This window comes from Centrocercus urophasianus, unplaced genomic scaffold (assembly GCF_019232065.1).
Source record: "Centrocercus urophasianus isolate 14NV4802_14NV808 unplaced genomic scaffold, USGS_Curo_1.0 seq_5, whole genome shotgun sequence".
Taxonomy (NCBI): domain Eukaryota; kingdom Metazoa; phylum Chordata; class Aves; order Galliformes; family Phasianidae; genus Centrocercus; species Centrocercus urophasianus.
In genome coordinates this window covers 2,462,914-2,473,667 of record NW_024885088.1, presented here as the reverse complement: position 1 = coordinate 2,473,667, position 10,754 = coordinate 2,462,914, and the positions used below count along the sequence as shown (strand labels likewise).

At 41.7% G+C, this 10,754-nt stretch overlaps 1 protein-coding gene across 1 annotated transcript; it reads right to left on the bottom strand.

Annotated features, from left to right (window-relative positions):
* Nucleotides 1–346: 346 nt before the first annotated feature.
* Nucleotides 347–10,241, bottom strand: LDHB (lactate dehydrogenase B). The gene is made up of 8 exons (XM_042835101.1): nucleotides 10,132–10,241; nucleotides 9,741–9,872; nucleotides 6,717–6,834; nucleotides 6,077–6,250; nucleotides 3,505–3,678; nucleotides 2,068–2,185; nucleotides 1,477–1,600; nucleotides 347–693 (listed from the first exon to the last, which is right to left on the bottom strand). The coding sequence occupies exons 2-8, from the start codon at nucleotides 9,864–9,866 to the stop codon at nucleotides 526–528; spliced, it is 1,002 nt and encodes a 333-aa protein (XP_042691035.1). The 5' UTR covers nucleotides 9,867–9,872; nucleotides 10,132–10,241; the 3' UTR covers nucleotides 347–525.
* Between the last annotated feature and the right edge of the window lie 513 nt (nucleotides 10,242–10,754).

Here is a 10,754-nt window from a genome sequence, read left to right as displayed (position 1 = left end):
TTTAGGTAATAAAACTTCAGGATATCTACAGAAATATTTTTCATAGTAGGTTTCCAGACATATAGATCAACTTATTTTACCCAACAGTTAAAATATCAGAAAAGTTTCAATTCCCAGGCGCTTAAGTCAGCATCTGGATTTCAAGTTTTCTACTGTACAGAAATTATTTCCAATAAGATTGTATTACTGCAGTCCCTCCACGGGTAATTACTACATTTTTACTAACTTTATGTTAGAAAATACATGTGTCTACACTGTCACGTATCAGGTGGCAGATATTAATGGTGAACACTATGGTCAGGATAAGCTGTAAACACCAGAAATAAGTCACTAGGACACCAAAACATGCCTTAAAGTTGCTTTATTTGTTCTTAAGGTCTGTGCATTACAGCAAGCTTATGCTTAGCTACTGTGGACAAAAGCTCAGTCTGGAAGAGCATTAATGTTAACCATAGAGATGGATAGCGAGTAGACAGCCCACATTTGTACACGCTGTTTTTCTACTGCTGCAATCTAACACGGGAGTTACAGATCTTTAAGATCTTTCTGGATGCTCCACAATGTGTCTGCACTCTTCTTCAGCTGAGCCACTTCATCGTCCTTCAGCTTTTGGTTGATGACACTTGTCAATCCAGAGGCACTCAGAACACAAGGCAAGCTCAGGAAGACATCGTTCTCAATGCCATACATGCCCTGCCACAAACAAAAGAGTTATTACATCACTGATGCAAATCCATAACTCTAGAGCTGTTTTTAATTTATACAGCAGGAAGCCTTCTGACATCAGATCTTAAGACTACTACTCTGCAGCTTGCAGAAAATTTTCAGTCTGCGTATTTGAAAATAAAAGACTTGGTTTAAAGCAAACAGCAATAATGAAATTGATTATTTCATAAACTGTAACTCCAAAAATCCCATTTATATCTAACAAGTAGGCTGACAAAACTCAAAAGCAGTAGGATTAGAGCAAGCAGAAATGGCAGATCTTTTTTCTAACTATAGAGGATGCTGTAAAATCAGCCAGCTCAGAGCCCATTGGTCCACTAGAGGTTATTCAGCTGGCACAGACTAGATACAGATATATAGACAAAAAACATGTGTTCTGCCCCAGCACCCTTAGCAAGGGAGTGTTTCATGGAAACACATTTGGGCTTCCACTATTTTTATTTTTTTTTTTCTCCACTGACAGCCTCTTTTAATGAAGCTGTATGCCATACATGGCAAATTTCACACAAAGGTAATACAGTGCTGGGCGGTACAGTATTTGCTTACCCTTCTTACAAGTATGGAGCAGAGAACTAAGAAGTCAGGAGATAAAATTACAATAGGATGCTCCCTTTGTAACACCTGAAATTCAGAGTAGATTCTTAAAAAAATAACAAAGCTTCCTTTGTTCACCGCCTTGCTAACTGACACTGTTCAATTTTTCCATAACAAAAACTGTGCTAGAGCATCCAGTACACCAACATTTCTTACCTTCACCAGTGTTGACACAGAATGAACTCGGCACAAGTTCTTCAGCATTGTCTCACAGAGCTCAGCAACGCTAAGGCCAATGGCCCAGTTTGTATACCCCTTGAGTCTGATTACCTCATAGGCACTACAGAAACATTGAAATATACTAGGATTAGTTAAAGAGCATTCAAAGTATACTGAAGACAAAGTCTTAGATAAGCAAACATTCGCTATCTAAAAAAGAAAACACAAAGCCACAACACACTCCTATGACACACTGCAACTTTTAGAACTATAAATGCCAAAGAAGTCAAACATTCCAGCATTAGAGCATAAAATATAGAGCTTACGTTAACCCAAATGTATAACAATAAACCCTATTGTTCTCTCAGCGTTAGCTGAAAAAAGAAAAATAGCTTCCCCATCTGAACAATTCTGATAGTGAAAAACAGAAAGCCATGTACAACTAACAAATTCTCTATTCAAATCAGTGGAACAGTGATTTAAATTGTCATTCTGAATACACAAAAACTGAAGTGGAAAGGAGATGCAGCATGCAGAAAAGCATCTCCATTATTACATGCATCCACATTATTCCTTAACTCACTGTACCTTTCAACAACCTGCTTGTGGACTTCCTTCCAGTTCTCACTGTCTTTGTCAGTACCCATGGCAGGATTCAGCTCCTGGAGAGAAACACCTGCCACATTAACTCCACTCCAAACAGCCACTGCAACAGAAAGAGAATATAAGCTCCACAGCACTCAGCAACTCCACCTGCTCTTGGTTCTAGCTAGGATATATTAATGAAACAAAACAATAGCAGCCGGAGCCACAATAAAGTTTGAGGCAGATCCTGTCTTCATTTAACAAGAATTAATTCTGAGAACACTGGGTGTCAGAATATTCTGAAAATACTTCAGTACTGACACTGAAATTCATCCGTACACATGAAAAGCAGAACTTTCAGTCCTTCAAAGGTTTAGAGAGCTATTTTTTCCAAGTCAGAAACCTCAAATTCCTACAGACTGAACTATCTGAACTATTTATTCAGCTTTTTAGAACAAATTTTACAGAAGAATCGCTGTCTGTACATTTGCTGCCCCACTGATCAGTATGAGTATTAGCCTCCAAGAACTGTACTCTATTTCCCTGAACAAGTTAGCAATATGCAAGCTTAGAATACCAAGAAAGGAATTTGTCAATCTCCTTTCATATCAAAAGCTTACAAGGAGATTCATTCTGCAAACTCACTAGGAATTTTTCTAGATACTTCAAAGCAAAAATAGATGAAACAGTGAAGCAGAATAAGCTCTCTTACTGTAGAGCTGGCTTCAGTTAGTACTGTAGTTGATGAGACACTACTTTGATCAGATGCAGTGTGACACTGTGAAATGTGGATCTCTTAAAAAACACACAGCACTAAAATTCAAAGCGGTGCCATCATCCATATAGTTGTTCTGCTGCATCCTGTCAGACTTTAAATAAACATAAAAGCTGAACTAAGACAAATTTAAAACCATGAAATCAAAGAAGCTTCTCTTGAAGCTTCTATTGAAATAGCATGGAGGAAATTCACAAAATAAAGGGATTTTTGTTTACTTCAATCTGGATTACTAGGCTTTTAGACTATTTGCAACAATCCCATTTACTGACGTAGTAATAATACTAATACAGCTTTCAGTGGAGAGCCTTGCTGCAGACAGTATACATGATGGAAATCCAAAAACTACAAGTAAAGGAAGAGAACTGGAATTCTTAGGATTCATTTAAAAAAAAAAATAAAAAAAATGGCCTTTTCAAGTCAGGATTTAATTATACAGCCACAATAATGTTAGCTGAAAAAAAAAAAGGAAAAAAAAACAGTAGCAGGATTTCCTGGAATTAATTGCCTCAACTCACTATAAAGACAACAAAGTGCTGCTAGCCACTCAAGCCCAGCTATATCTGTTCATTCAGGATTTTTAACACATGCAGCTTCAACCTCTAGTACTGTATTGTTTAATCAAAAAATAAAAATAAAATAAAATCTTCCATAGTGCTCCTTACCACTAGAATCACCATGTTCTCCTAAAATCCAGCCGTGGCAGCTGGTCGGGTGGATATCAAGTCTCTCAGCCATCAGGTAGCGGAACCTAGCTGTGTCTAGATTGCAGCCACTTCCAATCACACGGTGCTTTGGCAGGCCACTCAGCTTCCATGTGACATAGGTTAATATATCCACTAAAAAAGAAGAACATGCATAGTGAGTTAAACCGCTCACGTACACCAGAAATAACACACCAAGTATTTGCTGCAAGTGGTAGGGCTCTCAGGAAGACTCGAAACATAAGTGAACTCACTGGTCACTGTATTTTAGGTCTGTTTATTCACAAGACTAAGGTGAGTAAATTACCAGAAGTTTAGGACCTGTCTAGCTACCTTTCAGAAAAACCAAAGGTCTTTGGAAATTAGTATCCTGCCAGCTAGAACTAAATCTCTCAAAGCAATCAGAACTGGGACTGAAATTTTTTCTCTGGTCAAAATAGTCAAGCAATATCCTGAAGTAACATTACGTTCCACTTTTTCACAAGCAGCAGCAAAGCAACTTACAGTGGAAAAAAAAAAAAAAAAAAAAATCTTTACAAGTACATACACTACTCCTACTCCAGGTTCACTTCTTGAATGCATCTGTTCATTAAACAGTTTCTACAGTGGTTATTTCTGTAGCATGAAAAGCTAAAGGAGCTCTGTGTTTTGGCCACATGTGGCTCTAAAAATAGATTTGGAGAAAAACAAGCCAATTAAGGCTGGGGCAGGCTGAAGGAAAACTCAAATCCACAGCTCCAAGCAAGAATAATCATCAGGCCACAACACTGAATACTGACTCCAAAAGTCTCGAAAGAAAACTGGCTCTCCAGAGGGATTGTATTTATATATAGATCACTTGCTTGGGCAACAAAAGCATGCAGTCTCAGTGCAGTTTGCACCTTCATGTTACAAGGGGCGTTCCCATTAGCACTGCTTTGCTATAGCCACAACTGGTACTGCTCCTACCAGGGCCACAGCGATCTATGTGCAGACTACAGAATTTAAATTACCTGGCTTCTCAAACAGCTACATTTCCCCTGGACATATCCAAGCTTTGAGGCACAATTTAGTCTCACTGCTTGCCAACAATACAGTTTTTTATACAGGAGAGAACGTGGGCAGTGCTATCTGTGTTGAAGTCCAGACAGCTCTGGGCAAGTCACCAGGAAGGACACAAAGTCACACCAACACACAGCTAGTGGACACGCCTGATAGCATGACACCTCTGAAGTCCTTTCTAAGAGGCTTACAATAGCTACATTATGTAAAACTAGTGAACACAAGGATTCCACAGATACTGAGTTAAAAAAAAAAAAAAAAGAAAAAAAAGAAAAAAAAAGGAAAGTAATTCTAGAAAAAGCAACACGCTCAGTTGTCTCACACAGCTGCTCTACTGGAAAGGAGTCTGTAGTTTGAGTTTGAATTCAGCCTTGCTAGAAGAACAATTTTATCTGTGATCTCATTTTTAGATAAGTTTAAAATTGCCATGTTATTGTACTTGCACAGAAGTCACTTGCTCAGTATACCAGTACTCAATAGTACAATTTGTACACTACCTAATTACTCAGACAGCAGCTGACTTGCTGGTTCTACACACACGTACTGTACTGTGTTTTAACTGTTAAGGTGCTTTAAAAGCAGTCTCACCTCATTGCCAGGGCTCTGTAGCAGCTGCTTTTCTCTGGTGCTGAATCAAAGAAAAACCACCCCACAGAGACTTCCTATGATGCATACTGGAGTTTATACCCCTTCCTCTTACCATGAGCCTCAGCATGCAAATATTATTTCCTGAATATATGGCTGTATTAATACAGCCATATAACAGTTGTATTAATACTTATTTCAATGTTACTACAGCTGTTCAACAAGCATGGTTGATATCTTAAAGGGCAGATCCTCCGTTCTCAAGAATGGCCATATCCAGTCTTATCCTATCCCTTGATAGGACAAGGGGGAATGGTTTTAAACTGAGACAGAGCAGGTTTAGGTCAGATAATAAAGAGGAAGTTTCTCACACAGAGGGTGGTGACACACTGGAACAGGTTGCCCAAGGAGGCTGTGGATGCCCCATCCCTGGAGGCATTCAAGGCCAGGCTGGATGTGGCTCTGGGCAGCCTGGTCCAGTGGTTGGCGACCCTGCACACGGCAGGGGGATTGGAACTAGATGATCATTGTGGTCCTTTTCAACCCAGGCCATTTTATGACAAGCCCCAGTCAAGGAGTTTGATTTACACACTACTTACAAGCAAGTATCTCCCAATCATTCAAACCTTTTGAGCTAGAAATTTAAAGCTACCTCCTGATTAAGCTGAAGTAGGTAAGAACTCAAGTATTTATCATTAGAAATGCTTTAAAATACAAATCATGAAGAGTCCTGAATCAATAATATCAAATTCCTAGAGCTCTAATATTTTCACTGTTAGCAACTATACAGCAGATGTCCAAATAAAGATAAGAAATTTCATACTGGAAATTATATTTGAGAAGATTAATGAGGCATCACTAATATTCTAAAAACAGAAAATGTAGGTGTTCTAGAGATCTTCTTTACCTGGGTTGGAAACCACCAGGATGGTGCAATTGGGGCTGTATTTCACAATCTGAGGAACGATGAATTTGAAGACGTTCACATTCCTCTGAACCAGGTTGAGACGACTCTCCCCCTCTTGCTGACGAACACCTGCAGTTACTACCACAATCTTGGAGTTGGCTGTGACAGCATAATCTACAACCATGTGTAGAGATAAAGACCATTAAATATGTTTATAAGAACTTCAACAGCATCATTTTCATACAGGTATTCCAAGTAGCCGCTGTACTGTACCAACATTCAAGCCCAAACATAAGACGTCATCCTGATGTATCAGCACACAGACCTCTATTACATTCAACTCCCCCCTCCAAATCTCATTTCTACCATCTGTACAGTAAGAAAGGTATTAGTTCTTCATTACAGAGGTACTAGCATTTCATTAAAATCAATTTTAACTGTTGCCCAAAATAGTAAAGCGACCATTAAGAGACATAGGAAAGCTTAGATTAAGGGCCACTCCCCATTGGGATTATGAGAGACTAAAATCTCACCCCAATTCATTAATTTAAATCTTTTGATGCCAAACCCTGAGAGTTCTGATCACATGAGCAATACAATTAAGCTTACAGAATATTGTTACAAAGAATCTGAAGTTCACCTTTGTCTGCCACAATCTTATGAGTCTGAAGAAACAAGCTCCCATGCTGTAGATCCATCATTTCTCCTTTTAGTTTGTCTTCCAGAACATCAACCAAAGCAAGCTCATCACAAAGACCCTGAAGAAATAATTACATTTAAGGAAGTTAACACATTATAGCTGTTAACTCACATTTAAAAGTTGCGTCTTCACATCTGAAAGCAACTGTTCTGCAAAGGCTAACCAGGACAAAACTATCTTGGTGCTACTGTGAGATGCATCAGAACAGAGCCACAGGCTGCTTCAGCACAAGCTTGCCAGCCTTATTCAGACCTTCTGAAAAAGTTATCTGTGGGGAATGTGAGTGCACAGCTACCCCTCTACTATTAATGCATTTGAAAAGACATGCTGTATCTTTCAGAATTGTAAGGAGTCCTCTAAGCTCATTCAATCAGAACAAAAGTTAGAGCTGTTAAAATGTACTGCTTTGCAAAGCATTTAAACGTATATGCTTGTTGTCAAGCCACACTGAGTTAAGAGTTAATATTATATGGTCTCAAAATAGGAAGATGGTGAAATATGGATGGAAGATGCTCTTGCTTTAACACAGAGCACTACCATCTTCTGATGGAAGCATTAACCACCCTTGTAAATTCTACTGTAATTTGAAGTTTCATCATTCATTAGGTTACATTAAAAACCAAATTAGTAGTTGTTTTCCCTAAGTATCTACACCTGACAGCATCCATTAGGCCACTTCTATGCTACTGAAAGCATTATCTTAAAGCTTCTCTTAAGCTTTATATAGAAGGGTAACACTCATTGGAAATATTGGCATCAACTAAGCACACCACAATATGCACCGTTTTCATTTGGAAAAATCATTTAACAGCATATATATTTAAATTTTTCACTTTAGATGTAAAAAAATTGCACTGGTCTGTTGCTTTTGTGCAAACTGTTTACGTTCAGAACAGTTAATCAGTCACTGGAAGAAAAATTTAGGAGTTCATACTCAGCACTAGTTGTACTCTGCAGATGAAAAGCAAATTAAAAATCTCACTTGTTTCAACACTAAAAAAATCCTAATAGAAAACACTAGTGTTAAGCTAAGAAATTACTGAAATTGGAATCTGAAAACAGCCTGTGTACAGAGATGTGATTACTTATGGATTTATATATACAGCATAACAATGTGGGCCTCAGTCCAGACCTTGCACCAAACGTTCACCAGACTTTGCAGGTGGAGGAGCCAGTTCCCACTGAACCGTGGGAATACCTGGAATCACTCCAAGAACTGATTTCATGGATTTGCATCCGTGTTGCCTGGAGAGAAATTCAGCTTGCCATTAGCACACACAGGAATGAAGTCTGCACAACCACCGCATCAAAAGCAGCTTAAAATACTCCCCTTAAAAATAAGCTGCCTTGAGACTGAAGAACTTTCCATTCCCAGAACAGTACAGTAACATCAGTGATTTGTTTCTGAGAGCTAAAAATAACTGATGTGTAAATGTAGTGTCACTGAAACGATGTATGAAATAGCACACAAGTATGAAGTAAACTTAGTATTAGCATTAGGATCCAAAGGTATCTGAATACTAATACATAGAAAATCACACACAAAGCTTTATGCCACAGTTCAACAAAAAGCAGAAGGCATTTCAGGCAGCCAGTCATCTTGCAGAAGTCAAAGCCACATCCAATTCAGTGACAAGAATCAAGTGGTTTTGCTGTTAAGCAAAGCAAAGCTGTTAAGGTGGTTTGTACTGCAATTTATACATATGAGAGAATGAGAAGAGCAGAACTCTGAGGAAATTCACTCCATTACGTCATATTTCAAGACTGAAAGATTAAGTTCAATTTCCACTCTAGGTTTGGAGCAAATATTTCAGTAACGTACTAAAAACTACATTTCTGTACACAAGATGATCCTGCTTAGAGCAGCATATTAAACACAAATGCAGGATTGCAATGAAGCTTGCAGTCATTTCACCTGGCTTCAATTCTGCCACCCTTGAAGGCAGTAATTTGTGAATGGTCTTCCCCTCCGTCAGTTACGTTTCAGTTTCATATACTTATTAAAAAAAAAAGTTACCTCCACATCAGTACCTGCCTCACAGTAGCCTTTCCTTGCCATTATCCTTTCTTGCTGGCAAGGTTTAAGTATCAGCAAGTGAAAAACCTTCAACATTTTTTTCCCACAAATAAAATTGGTGCTTTAACACGTATATCCTCGAGGTACTACAGGATGGACTGTCTCCAATGAAATGACAGCTGTTTTAGCTGTATATGCCAGATTCTTGATGCCAACCCTGTGAGCTATTTGACATAAGATCTGCCATTTCAAGGGGGTTGGGCACATCTGCTTGTCCTCTTGGGAAGAAAATGAAGACCTGTGGCTCCCACTTGTCTTTTCAAAAAGGCAACAATAAATCAGATTTAATTCATTCACCACACTCTCTAAAAGCAAAAGGCGAAGATCCTCTTACACATTTAGCCCTTGTTTTGTTCAAAGACAGCGGCTTGAAATTTGCCAAAAAGAAAAAAAAAATATGCAGGGCAACCTCCAGTTAGAGCCCTGATTTTTAGTTTCTTACGCTGCTCTGGACACAGCATTATGCAGTCAGACAAGAGCAGCTTAAAGCAAAACAAGCAGCCCTTGGAAGGCACCCGTAATCGTTGCCAGTACCTCCAGAGATGAGACAGTAGGACATAGATGCACGAGAACAAAAATCACGAAGTTACGGTTCTGTTTCCCACCCTGCCCTTCGCACTGATGTCTGGTTTGCCCGCATTCTTTGCGGGCAAAAGAGCTCCGCTGGGCAGAGTCCAGCTGTGTTACGGAAAACTCTTAATTCAAAAGAAAAGAAAGAAGAGCTTGGGAATGGCCTCAGCGCATTTTCACAACGAAATATCCCTCCAGGACCAGCTGATAGGACAGAAAATGAAGGTGACCCCCGCATCCATCCCGACCCTCCCCCCGCCCCGCCGCTCACCACGTGCTCAAGCACGAGGAGCCGCCGCGCCGCCCCGCGGCCGTACCTTGCCGAGGATGCTGATGGCACACGCCATCCCCACCTGCCCGACCCCCACCACGGTGATCTTGTTGTTGGGGACCGCGCTGCCCGCGGCCACGGGGGTGATCAGCTTCTCCTTCAGGGTCGCCATAACGTCCTACAAGAAGGGGTTGAAGGAGGCACGGTTTAACGGGGCCGCATTCCAACACCCGCCCGCGCTCCCCGCACCTTACCGCTCGCTCCCGCGGGGCTGGGGGCCGCTGCGGCAGCGCGAAACGCAGAGCCTTCCCACCAGCACGGCCCACAGCCTCCCCCGGACCACGAGGACCCCACCACCCACCCTCGGGGGGAGGGGAAGCGAACCGCCGCCAACACCTCCCTCGCCGCGGAGAAAACCTCGCTCTCCCGCTACCCACCGGTTCGGTGCGGAAAAAGGAGAAACGGGAACAGCGCTGCGACTCCGGCGGAGCTCGGGCAATCTGCGCTCTGCAGCGGAAGGGGCGGGCTGGGTTGGGTGGAGGAGCCCCTCACCGAGCCCTTAGGGCGGGTACAGCGTCAATGGGAGGCGGCGGCTGCCGCGTTCAATCCGCGTTGAGGATGAGGGCTCGGCTGTGACGCCTGTCCGCCCTCGTCCTCCTCCCCCCGGTCCCCCGCCACGTCCTCTGCGAGAACGTGTCGCGGTCGGGATGGAGGCCCTTCTGGTGTGGCTGTCGGGGATCCCTGAAGTGAGGGCTGTCCTCAGAAAAGGGTTATTGCAACGAAAAGTTAGCGCAGTGAGGGTTATTGCAACGTGGGCCTACAGCAGCCAGGCATTGTTTGCAGGATAAGGAGAGCAGGAAACCGGTCAGCATGGCCTGTAGCATCGCTATGCCGTGCAGCTGCATAGCAGCCTCACAAAAAGAGAACACTACCTCCTCTCCTTTCTCCCCCCACCTCCCCTCTTTCTTCCTCCTTCCGCATTCAGGTGGTTGGAATGATTTTGTTGGCTACCAGCCCAAGGGTGCCTGCAGCAAAGCCGGGAGCAGTGCAGTGCAGTACT

Excerpts from the sequence above, each read along its gene's own strand:
- LDHB (XM_042835101.1), bottom strand. The coding sequence starts at position 9,866 with ATGGCGACCCTGAAGGAGAAGCTGATCACCCCCGTGGCCGCGGGCAGC. Across the intron at positions 2,186-3,504 it reads AGAACATGGTGATTCTAGTG|TGGCTGTTTGGAGTGGAGTT; the intron begins GTAAGGAGCACT and ends TTTCTGTTGCAG. Across the intron at positions 694-1,476 it reads CTGTGTCAACACTGGTGAAG|GGCATGTATGGCATTGAGAA; the intron begins GTAAGAAATGTT and ends TGTTTGTGGCAG.